The sequence below is a fragment of the Gorilla gorilla genome, chromosome X (assembly GCF_029281585.2).
Source record: "Gorilla gorilla gorilla isolate KB3781 chromosome X, NHGRI_mGorGor1-v2.1_pri, whole genome shotgun sequence".
Lineage (NCBI taxonomy): Eukaryota > Metazoa > Chordata > Mammalia > Primates > Hominidae > Gorilla > Gorilla gorilla.
Window position 1 is genome coordinate 143,936,514 of NC_073247.2, and position 18,607 is coordinate 143,955,120.

The window sequence follows — 18,607 nt, forward strand, 5'->3', positions numbered from 1 at the left end:
ACAAATTTGTCGTTTGGCCACTTTCTGCATGTATATCAGGTTATACATATCATTCATTTTCAGCCACTGTCTATAATTTCTATAATATATAATATATATAATATATAATATAATTTCTATAATATATCATTCTCAGTTTTCCCCCAAAATATGCCAGAATGGTAACTAAGGAAACAGGCGAATGAATGTTTAACTTTGTTTAAACATGTACTGCAATACACATGATCATTTTGATAAAAAGTAATGATTTTCAGTTTTGAGAAAGATTTATAAGTTAGCAAATCCAGAACATGAAGCAATACACCAAATAATTAAAGAAACCAACCTCAGTAATACAGATGTCTATTTTATTAAAAAAGTTACAAATAGGTGGACTGCAGGGTCGTCTTACAAAATGACAAGAATGAAATCTATTGGAAAAATTTTACTTTTACAAATCTTTATAGGTAATTGTTCAATGTTTGTACTTGTTATTTGAGATTTTACCTTTCACTGATAAAGTTACAGTACATTAGATCCATGATAATAGGTTACATTATTTTATTTGCAGAGCCCTACTGCAGTGATTTGAACAACTCCTAAATAGATGCCATAATAAAGACAAGACATATATTGCATTTAATATTAATTTATTATCCTAATAAGCAACATGCAATCTATTGAGGAAGCTAAAATAACTTTTGGTCCCTTTTCTTAAAATGTGCTGGAGAAACCACCTTTAAAATCACTTTCCCCTGATTCCTGCGATCCTAAGTGAATTCAAGTCAAATTTGCTGCTGAGGTCAATGACAATGAACACTGTAATTTTGAGAGAGAGAGAGAGAGAGAGAAACAAGAACACAATCTACAGGAAAGAAACATTATAAAAAAATCAAAATCTCTAGAAAATTTAAATCATGATGAATTATTTGATTCCTTTAGAATTTCACAAAGCCACAAAGCTAATAACAATGATCCATGATCACTTAACCTACTTTTAAATGAGTGTTTGGTTTTAAGTTTGGTATTAAAGTGCAAACTTAAATTAAGTATTCACTTCAAGCAGTTCATAAATAAGGAACAATGTTTCAATTGCCTCTATCTTTACAATCTCACCATAAAATTCAAAATTTAAGAACAAGAGTTCACTTTGAGGGAATTTGCTCAGGAATCAAATGCAACACGATTTAAAAAAAGGAAATCAAAGTTTAGTCAATTTCTACTCAATAATTAATGGTCATGCTGACCCATAAATCACATGAATGTAGATACCACTTTATTTGAACATCACACAATATAAATTTAAAATTGCCACACCCTTTCATAAACCATCACTGCATATATTAGAGCTTTCCTTGACAAAGTTATTGAGCTCTTATTATAGATCAAAAGTATAGTTTTGGTTTTGTTTTATTTTATTTAGAAGCATGTTCAAATGACTAAAGCTGGGCTCCTAAAATCGAGAACTTTGGTGCAGTAGGTGAGCTGCAGTTACTAACTTCTGCAAATGAAAAGCACACAACTAAAAATCAAATAAAAACCCAACAATAAAATACTGTCAAACTTACACAATTTAAAAATCATTGCTAGAAAAAGCCCTCATTGTCACGATGTTAAAACTGAACCAAAATATTACTCTGCATAAGTTCCCTTTCTGATTCTACACCTGCGTTACTGTTAAAATGTTCAAGTATTCAGACAAAATGTGCTGATTAGGTAAACAACATGGAAGGCAATGGCTATTAGAAAGCACATATGCAAAAATAAAAAATAGCCCAGAGACTTGGCGCTATTCTCCCTCCTGTTACACAGATTTTGTCTCTACTACGAACATGCTTCTTGAGAAATAACTAAAAAGCAATTGTGATAGTGCAAGAAAACTTTAACAAATATTGCTTTAAACTATTATTCAGAAAGACAAATATTAAGAAGTAGAAAGTGTGTATGATTTTATTTGAATTCAATTTTACATGTGCAGAAGTCTACTAGATGTCAATTACAAGCCTGATAGGCAAAGATGAGCTATCTCTGTTTAGGTATACAATTAATTTACCATGGATACAATATCCCTTTTCAAAGGCATTGCTAAATAGGTCATAACTAAATTTAGAACTTCACAGAAAGGAAAATGTTACTGCCGCAATTCAATGCTGTAAATGAGATTAACACATGTGAAAACCTAATGGAATTGAATGCTTAACTCTTCAACTAAATGCTCTACAGTCAATTTCAAATATCAATTGTAACTTTCAGAATATGTTAATTACAAAAAAAAAAAAAAAACCACACATCACAAACTGCACTTGAAGAAAAGGGATATTCCATCCATACAGGTAAAATGTGATCTTTAGTTTCTTCTTACAACACTGCCACACGTAAACAAAGTCTCAAAGTATTAACCAATAATTTTAAAGGAGAAAGATTTTACAAATAGGATGAAGCACTGGTACGAGGTAATATACAGAAGTAACCATTTGTTTAAGGCTCAATTTTTTCTCCATTATAACTTTCTTTTAAAAGGCATTGAGTAGGTAATACTGAGTTTGAGTATTTAATAAATACAAGTCGAGAAACTGATTAAAGAAATCAATTAAAATATTAAAAATTAACCCTTGTATATTAGCCATCAATAAGAACTTAGAAAGCTATAAAAGGACTGATTGATAAAGAATGGATTTTAAACGTATGGTAAACGTGCTAAGCATTCCTGTTTAAGGTCGATGGATCTTGAAGGCCAAAGACCTTACGCACTTAAATAGATGTATGGCAACATGCTGTAATAGAGACAGGTTTACCAAGGCTCAGTTCTGCAACCCAGGTTGTAAAGTTCTCCAAAGCAGCATCTGTGCAAATTTCCTCTGAGTTTTATCTGCAATTAAGATAAACATGTCATAAAAATGTAGAAATATATAGTTTAAAAAGAGAACACTGACAACAGATCTATATACACAGAGAAGTGGTAACAAGAATAACAAACTTCAGTTAAAGTAGAAAGTTAATTTTCCCTCCTCCTGATAAGTCATTAAAAAAAAAATAGAAACACAGAAGTGATGCATTGGATATAATGTACTTTGTGTGTGCGTGTGTGTAGCTATTCTAGCTTATTTTTATATTATTATGCCTTGTACTTGTATTATACTTATGCAATGTTAAAAATGTCCTTACTGGTTTAAACGATCTTACAGTATAAAAGTTGTTGCAAATGCTGCTTCTACTTTGAACTTGATCTCTTCACATTTTAACTGGAAATGGTATTGTTATCAAATGCATGTTAATTATGAGTTAATTGGCAGTATGTTAGACTTTTCCTAAATTTAGTTTTTTGAGAGATTAAAATAAGAAAACGTCATTCAGGCCGGGCACAGTGGTTCATGTCTGTAATCCCAGCACTCTGGGAGGCCAAGGTGGGAGGACTGCAGAAAGAAAAAAGAAAAGAAAGGAAAAGAAAAAAGAAAAGAAAAGAGAAGAAAGAGGGAGGGAGGGAGGAAGGAAGGAAGGAAGGAAATTCAATCAAGGTCTAGATATTGAGCACCTACTAGGTGCCTAGGTAAGGTAAGATGCTAGGTGATAGCAGCAGTTCACATTTTCCACTTGGGTCTGCCCTTTTTTGGGGACGTCCTCCCAACCACGGGATCTTCTTTTATGACTGGGATTCCTCATTCCCTGCTCTTATAGCGTACAGATTTCTGCCCTTCCAGCTAATACTAGGGAAAAAAAATCTATCGTTCAGACAGATAGAGCGTCCTTCAACTGTGCTGAATCACCAAATAGCTTCTAGGGGAATAGAGTTATGTTTGTTTTTGAACGCATGAGATAAAAAATGTTATCATAAAGCCAGAAACAAAAGTAGAACAGCAACTATGAAAGAATGCCAAGGGAAACCAGTTTATAATCATTTAAGGGCTCTACCAATATTTATAAATGCATAATTTTAATTTCATTTGACAGCTACACTTCTATTAGTGCTCAAAGAGCCTGAGATAATGCTTTATTAGCAGCTATATCATAAAAATGATTACTATTAAAGAACATCACTCTGCTCATTATTGAAATTCTGCTACCTAAACACATTAGGAAAAAATAGAACAAAAGTCTGCCTCTTTAGAAATTATTATAGAAACATTCTTCCAATTAAAAGACATTTTGCATTAAATTGTTAATTAGGGCACCAGTTATTTAAGCTTTGGCAAGTCCGGTTTCCTCATCATCGAAAAAGGGATAAAAATACTTTCTTCACAGGGTTGTTGTAAATTTGTTTTCCATTTCCAACTATGTTATAAATTTCTAGACTACCAGGATTGTAATTTTGATATCCAGACTAAGGAGCTTTATATTTTTTAGCCTAGCTGGAATTTCTATACCTACTTGAACATAACAGTATTTCATTATATATGCAGTATTATGAATAAAAATTATTCATTATGAATACTTTTTAGTAATTTAGAAAGACTTCCTTCAATTAGTTTGAATTAATGAATTTGCTATAAATTTTCATTTCTTTTTAAATCAAACAATTATAAAGAGGTTGGGATTTTCAAAAATGATTATTTCTCTTAAATATTGAAGACCTCTTCAAGCATTCTCTAAAATCAAATTGAGAAAGTAGTTATTATTTATTTCTAGCCAAAATAAATATTAATAATCAAATCATTTTACTAACCATAATCTATATGGAATAAAACATGATATATTAATCACCTCCTACCCTCTAAAAACCTGGGTAACATTTGGTCTATCCACATCCACAGGATGACAATACTCCTGTGAAATCAAGAGATATAGATAAATCCTGAGTTAGGCTCTACAGTATTAACATTAGGCATACCTTTAAGCAAACAAAGTATTAATACTAGCTACTTTTCAAGAGAGTAATAAATTATAATTATCTGCAATAATAAATCCTGAAGTAAAATGCTTGCATTAAACAAAAACAACAGTCTCTTTCAGGTTAGAATTTCAAGTGTAAATGTTCTTGCTCCCCAGTGACAGCAAAATTTTCAATATACTAATACTTTCATTTACGTAAAAATAAATCGCTGAAGGTTTAAAACCAGCTGGTCAAATCAGTACTTTTTAACTTGCAGGATATCACATTCAAGCACGTTGCAAATGTATAACTTGCAGCTTTCAAGATAGAACACAAGTTATCCTCGACCTCACTCTCAAGTTTCCAGCAAGACACTCAACAAATCTTATCTCTGGAAGCTTCTATTCAAACTCTTACTTAATTGTTTGGTTTTACTTTTTAGCTTTTTACTAATGCAATATTATAGGAAAGTACAAAAACACACACACACACACACACACATACTAATCCAAAGCTTTTGCTCAGGAAATTATGAAATAAATAGGATCTCCCAAGTCGGGTAAATCGGTATATGAGAGTACCAAACACAGAACAAAAGGAACAAAGATCATTATTTATGTCAGCCTGAAGAAAAAAAGGGGATTCTTGATTCAAGACTAGCACATCATTTCACATGGCAGCAGAATGCCTGGTATGTTAACAAAGGCTCCTGAAAGGCTTAGCAGTTTATGAATGTCTTTTTAGCTTAACTGGACTTACCTTATCTAAATACAATGGTATTTACTAGCATTGTCTCTCTCTCTCTCTCACAAATACTAGTGTGTAATCATATAATCATAATCACTTTTAATTTTTTTCTAGTTTTAGGGATATGATATTCTTGGGATTTAACCAAAATACTTTTTTTGAAAATGAATTTCCTTTCATATTTAATTAGCATTTTATATACAAGTTAAAAGTTAATTGTATTAGCAAAACATCAGGCTGGAATTATAATTTTAATAAATCGTTATTTTAATAATGATGTTAATAAATCATCAAAAGTGCTATTTTAATAAAACATTAAATTATTTTAGTAATAATTTTAATAAAACATTAAATTATTTTAATAATTTTAATAAAACATTAAAATTATTATTTTAATAATAATTTTAATTTCAGAGACAGGATCTTGCTCTGTCATCCAGGCTGGAGTGCAGTAGTGCAATTGTGGCTTATTGCAACCTGGAATTCCTGGGCTCAGGGGATCCTCCTACCCCAGCCTCTTGAACCGCTAGGACTACAGGCACACACCACCATACCCAGCTAAGTTTTTTATTTTTATTTTTTGTAGAGTCGGGGGTCTCATTACATAGCCCAGGCTGGTCTCGAACTCCTGGCCTCAAGTGATCCTTCCACCTCGGCTTCCCAAAGTGCTGGGATGACAGGTATGAGCCACTGCATCTGGCCTCAGGCTGGAATTCCTCTGATACAGGTTATGTTTTTGTTAAATATCTTTTGTTTTGTTTCTCTATCCTAATGTGCATAATACTCATGAAGCTTACTAGGGTTGGAGTGGGAGGACTAGATCTTTAAACGTGTTCACTGTCACCCATTAAACACAGAGAGCAAAAGCGGAACCTATGGCATAGAATCCATGAATGAAGGTGGAATCACACATGAAGGAAAGCAAGCTCACTAAATGTTTATAGTGAACCCAGGGTAGAAGGGATGGGATTAGCTATATTTCTTATGTACTAGACCTAAAATCTCTGAATGTTTACATTAATATGATTAGTTCAATTCTGAGATCTCACATATTATAACCAAGTCCAGTGATAATAAACAACAGTGTGAGCCCAATGATACAATTCCAGCTGCTAGCTTTGAATTAGACCAGATAAGTTAGTACTCCCCTCAACTCTAAATTGCTTTTTCTGAATTTGATATTTCTAAGATTGGCTAATTAAAACTACTTGGGAGTATGTTTTTGATTGGATATGTTTTTCTAACAGCTGACAGGACTTAAGTTTTTCTTACTGATATTATCTTCTGAATTGTAGAATTCTACTGAGAAGTAATCCCATGGGGAGAATCTTTTCTGTAGTATGACTAGAACACTTCCTTGGTGGCAATTCTCCAACTCTATGATGCAATTTTTGTTAATTCTACTGATAGTTCATTCTAAGCCAGAGAGGTAATGGAGTAAAACTGAATGGCTCATATGCATTTTATTCTGCAATAAAAGCCTAATCTTGAGGTTAAAAGGAAGCAATTAAAGAGGGAACGGATATACAAAGAATCATTCTAATCACCAGACACCTCCACATCCAGAGCAGGTCTAACTAGGCACCTGTCCACTCTCAAGTCTCAAACCATGAACCATCCCTATGAATTCAGTGAAGGTCTGGGAGAATTAGGAGTAGTAGAAAGGGCAAGGTGGTTTTGTTTTTCCCTTTTACCCAAGGTTCGCTGAGGGCCTTTATGGTACATACCACCCCCAAAGCATGCTTCTTCTTCCATTCAACTCCTCTGCTCCACTTTGACTCACCATGTGAACTGGATGACAGATGAGCATTTTAAATAAGCCATTTTCCCCATTCAAAGTGATATGCAAATGGAGCAGTGGGAAAAAAAGAACTATCTAACAAAACTATAACTTCTACAACAGAACTCCACCCCAGCATTTTACTGATATTATTAATATTTACCTTGTATAGGAAATTTTAAGTATGTGATGTGATTTGAGGATTTTTCTCCTCACATTTGCTAAACCCCCAGCATACCATAAAAATTAAAAACTAAAATTAAAAGTTAAAAAAATTAAAAACCATTCTGATTCTACATTTTTTTATTTTAAAAAACCCTGAAAATGTTTATCAATTCCACTGTATTTAGGAATAGTAAGTCTAGCTAGACTAAAATGATGTTCAAATAGAGTTTAGTCTTTCAGTAGCCTTTGTTAGCATCCCAGGCATTCTGCTGCCATGTAAAATGATGTGCTAGTCTTGAACCAAGAATCTCCCTTTTTCTTCAGGCTGAAATATATAATGAACTGGGGCTGACATAAATAATGATGCTTCCCTGTGTTTGGTACTCTTATGCACCATTTACTCTAGTTGGGAGAACCTGTTCCATAGTACACTGAGAAAAATGGTATAAAATCTTACAGGAGACCTTCAAACCACAGTGAATAACACCTTTTCCCCCATTTTCTTTCTTTATCACTTTCATCAATACTGGACTGACATAAAGGAATCCTTGAAAAATCATCTTTAAAATATTCTATTTGCCAAAAGGATATATCAAACTGTCACATTTAAGAGACACCTTTACTGCACTTCCCCCTTACTATTAGGGAATCAACAGAATATTTTAGGATATGATTATGCTCCTGCTTGGCATTCCTTCTGTTTGAAAGTCAACACTGACACCCCCCACCCCTACCACCAGTCCCCTCAAGTCCTATCCATCTTCAAAGCCTGATTCAAATGCTATTGCTCCCAATATCTCTAACTCGGTGGCGCTTAACCAAGGGCAATTTTTGTCCCCAGGGGGCATTTGGCAATTTCTGGAGATATTCTTCTCATAATGGGGGATGAGGAAGATGCTACTGTCATCTAGTGGGTAAAAGCTAGGGATGCTGTTAAACATCTGACAATGCACAGGACAGCCCCAAACAGCAAAGATCCCAGAATGTTAAGAAACTCTGTTCCAATTGGTTGTGGTCTCTCCTTTCCCTGAACTCCCACAGGACAGTGATTTACTTCTTTTATAGTACTATGAGATTATTAACAAAACATCAATCCTTCTCAACAAAAATATACCCAAACAGTGAACTGCCAATAATTTATACCAGCACAGAAGAGCTATGATACAGTGAATGAAACCAGAACAGGGTGACAATGCTGACCCGGGTTTCCATTATACTGCTGCCATACAGCAAAAGAAGTCCCTTCAAAGCACTTGATCATACGCTCCTCAGATCAGTAAAGAAATCAGGATGATGGCAGTGTATAAGGAATCTGGTTATGCTTCCAAACTTACACTAAAGTTACTGCCAATGGGAGGGTAAAAGGTGAGGAAACAATCCTGGGAGCCACACAGATAAACAGGTGTTAGGCACGAGGCCTGTGACCCAAACTGAAAGATGTTAAGACATAAATGTGAGGAATTATCAGAAGCAATTCTTAGAGCATTAATAAATTTTCCCTCTCAGTTAAAAACAACCAATTAACAACAATAACAGTGTTTCTGATTTACATCCTATTATTTCTAACTTGGACAAGGTACTCTTCTAAATATTAGCGACAAACATTTCTCAAATCAACTTTACCTGTCAAAGTTTGATATTCAATTTAGATCTGGGTCTGACAGATTTCAAAGCTCCATGACTCAAGCTATAGGATTCAAAATCCACCATCTATTTTCTTCTCTTCTTAGGTAAATGGTGAACAAGGACAACCACAAATTTTACCAGCCTCAGATTAGAGATTCCCATATATGGGAATCAGTTCAATTTTATTTGATGTCAGAAAAAAAAAACCTGCATATAGTGCACTTTGTTCTAAAAGATCTTGGTCACGGAGTTCCCCTTAATATTTTTAGAAATTCAGCTTATTGGATATTTTATTTCAAGGCTAATATCTTCATTTATATATTCTGCTTACAAAAACAAACAAAAACCTACACAGAGAACTTGACCCACTACTATAAAAATGAATAATTATAGGTATTAATAATAATTTCCATTTTTAGTATGTTAATTAACAAAAAATACAAATATAGTTGGCTTGAGATACTAAAAAAAAATCTATGTACTCACTCCTGTAGGTAATTAAATAGGTTAAAAATAATTCAGATCACAAAAAGTTACCAAATGAAATAAACTCAGAAATGATTCAGAAGAAGAGGTTCAAAAATAGCTTTAGAAATTATTCACCTGCCAATTTGGCTGAGACAGCTGGCTCTCTACATGTATGAGACCAATTTTATTCAGTTAACCTCCTATAGCTGTCTACACTAATGATGGAAGGAAAACTGGGAACATTTCGTGGGAGTTGGTTAATTTTTAAAAAGATGATAAAACTAACACAAAATGTGTATAGACACTTACGTTATCTGCCCAGTAAGTGTCAGGTAGAAAAATAGAGCAAAACAGTAAAGACACAATCACCACACAGAACTTGTTCAATTGTGAAGCTGGCTTACAATTTAAGGAGAGAGATTACAGCAGCAAGAATATAGGACTTGATCCATAAGCCTCTCCCCTCCTCAAAAGACTATACTGCAAGTACAATGCTATCAACCAAACACAAGCTGGACTATGGTCTGAAAAGTGACTTTATAAAATAATAGATGTAGCTAGACATAAGAAAATAAATGAGTTTTCATCATATTCTGGTATGCTAAAGGCTGATGAGTGAAAGCATTTTAAATAAAGCATTGTTGTCATCCTTCATTTTCAAAGATGACACTATCTGACAGGAGACCTTGTCTGAAAAGATAAATTAGGGACCGTTAGTCTTTTCTCCGGGGAGCATACACAAAGCCAGACCCTTGATTAGGAATCATTGCTCCAATCTGAAATGCCTGTTGCCATTTGCAACACTGCCTCCTAGACTCGAGGTCAGCCTTGGCTCAGGAAGATCAATTTCATTCCTGATACTGTCAGGCTAGTCTGGCATTTGCTGCGGTTTCTCAGTCATTCACAATATTGGTTGTTTTATCTTATTGTCTAAGTGTTACTGTCCAAGTGAGACTATTTGCTCAATTACAATCTAGACTAAAAGATCATGGCATAAATAATCTTGTTTTAAATGCTTCGTAAGTTTTACATAATCTTACTTTTAAAAAAGTATGAGTTTTAAAAAAAAACTCATTCATTAAAAAAAACTTGTAAGTTATCATTTAACTCAGTGAAAGGCCTGAAGGTTTGTTACTGTTCCTATTAATCTCATAATTTATTAAATTGAATAAATTTTTTTATGCATGAAACTGTTCCTTCTAACACATCACAGATAATTCAACTAGATTATCTTTTGGACCGTATATTTATAATGAAGTCAGAGTACACTGTGGCACTATAATTTGTTATTATCAGAGGTCACTTAAGTCCCTCAAGTGTTAGGTACAGATGAATTTGATTAAATAATTGTACTGTTAATCAAGCACTTGGTGATTAGTAAATCGGTGATTTTAATTGCAGCAATTTGCTTGCTCAGGACATAAAAACATAAAAGTACAGAAAATACCACAAAACTTCTGAAATTATTACTGAGTGCTCTCCTGTGCATTCTGGATGCTAAATCAGAAGAACAGGGAAAAAGTGTATTATGGTTTAACTCAACCCAAAGAAATATTACCAATAAAGCAGAGAAGGAAGAACAATAACTCACTTAAAATCCTGGTGATGGGAATATAAGCAATTTCTTACCTCCGCTTTGCTTATCTGCATTTAAAAAAATTTTCTTCATTGAATGTTGACTATTTTGTGTGATGGAAAATGTTATTTTAAAAATAAAGAAATTTAAGGCAGTGCCATATGTATTAACACTAACCAGCTTTTTGTTATACTTGATCAAAAAACAAAACACTACCTGATTCATACAGTTCCATCAAAAACTAACCTGCTCGGTATGGCCATGATTGAGGTTATCTTCTTTACTGGACGACACAAGTTGTACAACACTGATCTTGCTTCTCCGGCAGGGATGAATAGTTCATTTGCCTGACGATCTCAGCAAAAAGTTCATCCACCATTGATTTACTTTTTGCTGATGTCTCCATGAAAGGACAGCCCCATTCTTGAGCCAGAGCTCTGCCTTCTGAAGACATAACCTCTCTTTCTGGTTCCAGATCCACTTTATTTCCTACTAGGATTAGTGGGACTTTTTCATATCTCTTCACTCTGACAATTTGATCTCTCATTGGCTTGATATCCTATTCAAGCAATCACAAAGAGAAAGAAAAACATTATGCTGTTTGTATAACCATAACAGAAATATTACAGTATTACAAAAAGTCATACCTCAGTGAGTATACAAAGCTGAATCCAAAATGAAATCACACCTAAACAGAGAAAACGTCATCATTTTGTCCACTGAAGTAAGAACTAGATAATTTCCAGAGACCCTACCTGCTGGGTTTGTCAAGAATATAAAACATGGGTTGCACACTAACCTTGACTCATATAATCACTTTTACCCACCCCCAGTCTATACTGATTAAAAAAGCAAGTTTCCAAATGATTAATCCATTCGTACATAAGGATGTTTGGCCATCTCCCTAAACCTGCCTGCTTGTCATCACTCCTTGTAACACCTGTTATCCTAGCACAGGATTGCAGCATCTATGCATTCCTAGCCATGTAGCAAGAGGGCTTGAGTGAAAGTGTTTTAAGTGGGAACAAAAACCACTTTGTAATGCCTAGAATAAAAGAGTTACAACCAGATGGATACACTTAAATGTTTTATTTTAAATTGAATGGTACGCATTTATTCCAGTAAAATCAAACACCTTAAAATACACTTAAATTCACTAGAAACTACTGTAACAGTGAGCAACTCCTGGGAAGGACAGTGCAAGGGGAGTCTGGGTGGGAAGAAGTCATTTTTTTTTTTTTTTGCCTGTGTTTGTTTTTACTACTTGTTTCCCCATGCGTATTACTTTTTCCAAGCAGTTACAACGAATTACGAAAGATAAGAGCGTTAGCAATTCTCCAGTAGCATCAATTTTGGGAGGTGGGGGCAAGTATTGATTTAATACAATATTATAGACTTAATTATAAAAATCACCATTTTCGGTAATATTTCATAATTTTAAAAGTTTGCCTTAAATAGAAAATGTATGCTTAATTGGAAGTCATAGTAAGTACAGAATATTCACATGTGGGCCTACGGAAAAGCAAGGGACTGTGAAAATCTATAAAAATATAGTTATTTGATATTTGCATCAATTTGGTTTGATAATATATCAACTCAGATTTCTAGGTTACGCTTATTTCCCATTGTCTTTATGGAAACATACGTTCAGCTGAAAATCCAAACTTAGGGCATTTGGGCTCAAAAGAGTTTACATCTCCACTGAAATAACGGCACAGTTTTTCACTCCCAATTCATGTCTATAACAGAAATGGATATAACAGAAATCTTATGAAACACCCTTCAAAAGACTCTCAGCCTCTAGAGAGTAAGCTGATAGAATAACAAATCTCCTGAGGATCCTTTAGGGAAAAAATGCCTGTCAAACAGCACCTTCAGTACTTTGGTACTTTCTGGGGGAAAATGCTTTTATGATCCTAGTGTTTGGGAATTTATGCCTACATAAAATGAATTTAGTTTGGTCTCAATAGCTTTGATTTATTTCCCCAGAATTTATCATCTTAAAAAAAAATCCCTGAAGTTGTTCTATCAGGTTACTGGGAAAGTTCACTACAGTGCTTTAATTTAAAATACTAAAGAAAGTGGAATTAGCACATTGTATTGGCTAAAGCACTTAAGGTCTCTTAAGTAAGCTACATTAAGTGCATACCTTTAAATGCAGAAAAAATATATCCATTTCCTAAATCAATGGAGGTCAATATAATGGGTCAATATGAGGTTATTCATTTTCAAGGAATAAATAGAAACATACATTGCATATCCTAAAATAACGTTAAACCTTCAGTCTGTTTCCCAGTGAAGGACAGGACAGATTTTCTAAGAGATTGGACCACATCCAGTTTGGCCACCCAGCCGGAGTAAGAAATCTGCACTTGTTCAGTGTTCCCAGACCCACGTATTTTCTGTAAATACAGGCAATGTTACCAGAAACAATTTGGATCAACTGCAGAAAAAGAGTCATTCCTGATTTTTGTTGGTTATTAATTCTAGGTACTAGTCTTTTCTATTAGTAACTTTTCTTCCTACTACACGCCCCAAGTAATTAAGTAAAATGCCTAGAAGGCAGGTCTTGAGTTCTTCGTCTTGCAACACTAAGATTTATGAATCTAGTTGAGAAACTTGAGAGAGAAGGGGAGGGCGGCGGGAGGGGGTGTTGGGGGGGTGGGAGGGGAAGGTGTGGGTGGGACAGACACAGAGGACTTATCTGTGCAACAGATAATCGGCTCCAAATAATTTTTTCAAAGTGCTCTATTTACCCGAGATTATTTGTTAGATGTTTTGTCGTGTAAGTTAATCAATACTTGTTGAATTGAGCAAGCAACTTCAGAAGGTTATATTCCAGGAGAAATATACACAGACTGACATTTCTTTTTCACTTTTCTTTCACTTAAAAATAGCTTTAAAATATTTGTTGACGCTTGTTACTTTTTACTGCTCTCTATAGAAACAACCCGATAGTCTTCCATGGCAGGAGTAACCTCAAAAATGCGTCATGTCTAACTTTCAAAAGCAAAGCACAGTCATTAATGCACGGTTCAAGCAACCCAGAAGTCGATGTCGGATTACCACACCCCCTTCTAACAAATTACAAGACTTGGTTTGGTTACCTGAAAAGACTGTTGATTAACCAGGCTATAAACCAGGATGAAACCTTGGCCGTTTTTGATGTAGAGATCTCTCATGGAGGCAAACTGCTCAGTTCCTGCGGTGTCCAGAATTTCCAGCACGGAGGGGGAAGAGTCCACTTCGATCTCTTTGCGGTAGAAATCTTCAATGGTGGGGTCATATTTCTCAATGAAAGTCCCAGTGACAAACTGCACAGTAAGGGCAGATTTGCCAACCCCTCCACTCCCTAACACCACTACCTTGTATTCCCTCATGAGTCTCACCTTCACCAACTCCTACCAGAGGGGGGGAAAGATCACCCCGCTAGCTGCGGCGCGGCTAGACGAGGCGGAAGGTGGGCGGAAATCTGCGAACTGGGGAGGAGAGTGCAGAGGAGCAGAGGGCCCAACCGGGGAAGAAGAGGAAGTTACAGGAGGGGGAGGGGAAAGAGCGTAGAGTCGGGGAGGGTGGGGAAGGGATGGTAATGCCCTTCCTATAGGAACTGCAGCCCGAGCAGGGGGCGTGGGGAGGAGGGCGAGCCTGGGAAAAGCCCGGCGAGGGTGGCGAGGAGGCGCGTGCCCCCGGGAGGGAAAGGGTGGGGGCTGCGGCGAGGGGACCCCGCGGCGAGGCGGACGTCGGAGGAGCCCGCAGCCCGGGGCTGCCCGGCACCCCTCCCCCGCCCTTCACACAAAGGGGCCCAGGGACCCCGCTTCCTGCTCGCGCAGCCCAGCCGGCTCAGGCCTGAGGGCTCCGTTCCAGTCACCGCTGCCCGGGCGGGTTTCTGGGCCCCGGCTCCCGCGGGGGTCGTCCGGCCTGTGAAGGGGAGAAGGACATTACCCGGCTGACCCCCGCCCCGAACCTGCGGCGCCGGCCGCCGTCTCCCCCGGCTCCCACCCGGATCAAACTACCGCCGCTTACCCCGCCGTCCGCACCCGCCCGGCCGCCGGGGAAGCTCTGTCACGCCAAGGCCATGGCCACCCGCTGGCTCCTCTGTCTCTCCGCTGCCCCAGCGCTGCTGCTCGCGGCGGGGAAAGAGGCGGGGGCCGTCCGGCGGCGGCCGCAGGGACTCCAGGCGAACCCACCTCTTTTTTTTCTCACCCACCCCCCACCCCCCACCCCCCATCCCCCCCCACCAAGCACACACCCGGAAGGGTTTCCCTGACACACTGGCTGAGGTGCCCCAGTTCCCCGAGACTGGACGGGATCACTTCCGGTGGGGAAAGTCCCACCTCTTCGGGGCGAGCCGGGTGGCGCTGGAGCCGCGCCCTGCTGAGCGAGCGAGCCGGCCGGGGACGGTTTCGGGTCGGGACTCCGGCTTCGGGAACGGGCCTCTGGAAACCTGCGACGTCAGTCCTTACCCGCCCGCGGCTGCCGCGGACCGTCCCAACCCCAAACCCGTAGAAGCACCTCCGACCTGCAACCTCCAGCCGCCCGGCCCTAGGACTTGAGCCGCTCCCTGGCCGGTGCGGAACCTGCGGGCTAATAATCTAGCGACCGGGAGAACGCCAAACATCCCTGGACTAGAAGTTGCAGGGGAAATCAAACAGCCCAGAAAGTTTATTCTCCTTGCTGGTATTTCTTCCACTTGCTATTTTGCTGAGAGATGCATGCAAACTACCCTTAGACTTCAGATGCAGTGCGTTTTACTTAGCCGTGCCTGACAATTAAACACACAGAACTTTTACCGTCTGGTAGATCCGCCTTGACTTTACCAGCGAATACTAAAGTCACTTAAAAAAAAATCACAAGGCTCGAAAACAGCAGCATTAGAAGTAGACTTTATGGTACTCTGCTCAGCTATGTTCTCATTTGATTCCAACCACTACACGGCAGAAAAGGTAACCAATATTCAGGAAAGATTTGATTGGAAACGGTTTAGGCCTAAAGACTCATTTATTTTAATCGTTGATTATCTTTATGTATAACAATTTGCTTGGCTGGCTCTTACATGCTGAAGTTTTGTTTTAAAGGCCATCCTATGTAGTCTTTGAAATTCAAAAGCAAGTAGTAACTCTGGTGTTAGATTCTAAGTTTCTATTTTTAGATAAAATTGTTACTTCAGACTATCTTTCCCTTTGCTAGCTTTCTATTTGTAAACTTTGTGTCGGATCCACAGAGCCCCAGGGCCAGGAGTCTAGGCTGTATTTTAGGTGTGTCACTTTCTTTTCAATTCAAGCATGTACCCAGAAACCTGCGAGACTCAGTGGCCAGCCTAGCAAAAATGACTCCAAATTCCCTTACTTACAAGCCCTAAATGGCCAAACTCTATAAATATAAAGAGATTTATTACTCAGCCTAAATTGTTGGACATTAGAACACAGGCGAATCATAGTAGTGTGAGGTCCCACTGTCCCTCCCTGAGTATTCCCCAATGTCACTTACAGTCTTCAAAGGAGAGTTTAGTTCAATTTCTCCTTGACCTCAGGCCGGTGCCATCTCTCCAGCGAAGTCCCCAGCTCTGGCTCCAGCTGGCCTGGGCCCTGTCTCGTATCAGAGGCACTGCCCTCTGCTGGAAGAGGTTTGGTCTGTGAGTTATGAGTTTCCTCACAGGTCACTGCTCCTTTTCACACGTGCTGTTGCCTGATTTGGAGCTCTGCTGCTCATCTCCCTGCCTAGCTGTCTCCAGACTGTCTGGTGGGATTCACAGCCCTCCACCAGCCGTGCTTGTAACTGAGTCTGGAAATTCCTCTTCTGATCCAGCCAGTGTTGAGCAATCGTGGCAAGTCTTTGCTCTATTACTAAACTGTCAAAGCAAGGAGTTCTTTTTCAGGTCATCCCACCTGTTGGCAATTCTAATATCTCTGAATGTGTTGGTCATGCTTAGGAGAGAGTTCTTTGTTTCTCCACGCAGTGAAACATACTCCTCCCCTCAGTACAGCGTCCTGTGGGGTCACTCTCGTCAACTACAGTGGACAAATATTACACTCAGTCTAAAGATCCTTCTAAACTTTCTTAGGAAGGGTATTCATTACAGCATTGATTAGGAAATCAAAGAATTGGAAGAAGCTTAAATGTCCTTCAGTAGGTGATTTTTAAAAGTTTCATAGCTCTCTATATCTATTATCTATCATCTATCTATCTATCTACCAACCTACCTACCTACCTATCGGTATTCACAGAATAGGATATTATGCAGCTACTTTAAAAAAGTAGATTTGTAAGTGTTTATATAAAAAGATGGCCAAGATATATTGTAGGGCTGAAAAAGCAAGATACTGAACAAATGTCTAGTTGCTACTGTTTATGTAAAACGCAGGTGTGTAATAGTTACATAGCCATTCAAATCTGAAACAAAGTAATTATGGGTGAGGACTATTATGAAATGGCTATTTCTCCATATTTTAATTTATAAACAATAATTGGGAAAAAGGAAGTAAATATAACTTTATAATATTTTTAAAGGAGGAACAAAAGAAAGTTGTTGATCTTGGTTTTGTAAAAAAAAAAAAAAAAAAAAAAAATCCTGACTGTCTAGGGGTCAGTGGACAGGTCCGCCCAATTTAAACAAATTCCCTACCCTTGCCTGTCCTCCCCAAACATCTCTATACTTAGAAAAGTATTTTCACATACATTATCTCATTAGACTCCTGTTGTTTGCCAGTGTACTCTCATTAAGCAATGAGGGTATAAAGAGCAAGCAGAAGAGTGCAGCCTGGCAGTTGAGAGCTAAGGCTCTGAAATGAGATGGAGGTACATTAAAATTGCAGCTCCGCCACATTCTAGCTCTGTGTCCCCAGGCAAGTGATTTCACTTGTCTGAGCCTCTAACTCCTCACTTGTAAAAAGGAGATAAGAAGTTAACGTGAAAATGTAATGAGGTATTACAGGTAAAGTGCTTAGCACAGTCCCTTGCACATTATAAAGCCTCAATAAATGCTATTTGGTTTTTATTTAAAAGATTTAATGAAGTGTTAATTTTTAAAAAATAGCAAACATGGGGGTAACAAAATTTTAAAAGCTCAAATATCTGCAAATGGCACGAAAATAATAATTCAGTTACTCTTCACAAAGATATTTATTGTTAAAAGCTTATGTTTTTCAGGGGGAACATTATTCATATGTCAGTGTATCTATCAATCTACCTTCTATATATATTTTTAAAAATTACTGTACTACAAAAGTAATCAACTATACACACTATTTTTTACCTTGCTTTTTAAACTTTAATTAATTTATTTTTTTAAGACAGTGTCTCCCTCTGTTACCCAAGCTGGAGGGCAGTAGCATGATCATAGCTCACTGCAGCCTCAACCTCCTGGACTCAAGGGATCCTCCCACCTCAGCCTCCCGAGTAGCTAGGACTACAGGTGCATGCCACCACACACAGCTAATTTAATTTAATTTAATTTTTTTGG

At 37.6% G+C, this 18,607-nt stretch overlaps 1 protein-coding gene and 1 long non-coding RNA gene across 4 annotated transcripts in view; one reads left to right on the plus strand and one right to left on the minus strand.

Annotated features, from left to right (window-relative positions):
• Nucleotides 1–326: 326 nt before the first annotated feature.
• On the minus strand, nt 327–16,740 carry RAP2C (RAP2C, member of RAS oncogene family). 3 transcript variants are annotated; one of them, XM_063703043.1, is made up of 5 exons: nt 15,398–15,513; nt 15,172–15,268; nt 14,256–15,066; nt 11,395–11,707; nt 327–2,848 (listed from the first exon to the last, which is right to left on the minus strand). In XM_063703043.1, the coding sequence occupies exons 3-4, from the start codon at nt 14,526–14,528 to the stop codon at nt 11,429–11,431; spliced, it is 552 nt and encodes a 183-aa protein (XP_063559113.1). In that variant the 5' UTR covers nt 14,529–15,066; nt 15,172–15,268; nt 15,398–15,513; the 3' UTR covers nt 327–2,848; nt 11,395–11,428. The 3 variants fall into 3 exon arrangements, with proteins under 3 accessions (XP_063559113.1, XP_055232282.1, XP_055232279.1); XM_055376307.2 differs by lacking the exon at nt 15,398–15,513 and having other exon boundaries at nt 14,256–14,416; nt 14,538–15,066; nt 15,172–15,351; XM_055376304.2 differs by lacking the exons at nt 15,172–15,268; nt 15,398–15,513 and adding an exon at nt 16,636–16,740.
• LOC129530043 (uncharacterized) overlaps nt 15,436–18,607 on the plus strand; it is a 228,964-nt gene continuing 225,792 nt past the window's right edge. Inside the window, exon 1 of the long non-coding RNA XR_010132523.1 lies at nt 15,436–16,091. This is a non-coding gene — a long non-coding RNA (uncharacterized lncRNA). The remainder of the gene's footprint in view (nt 16,092–18,607) is intronic.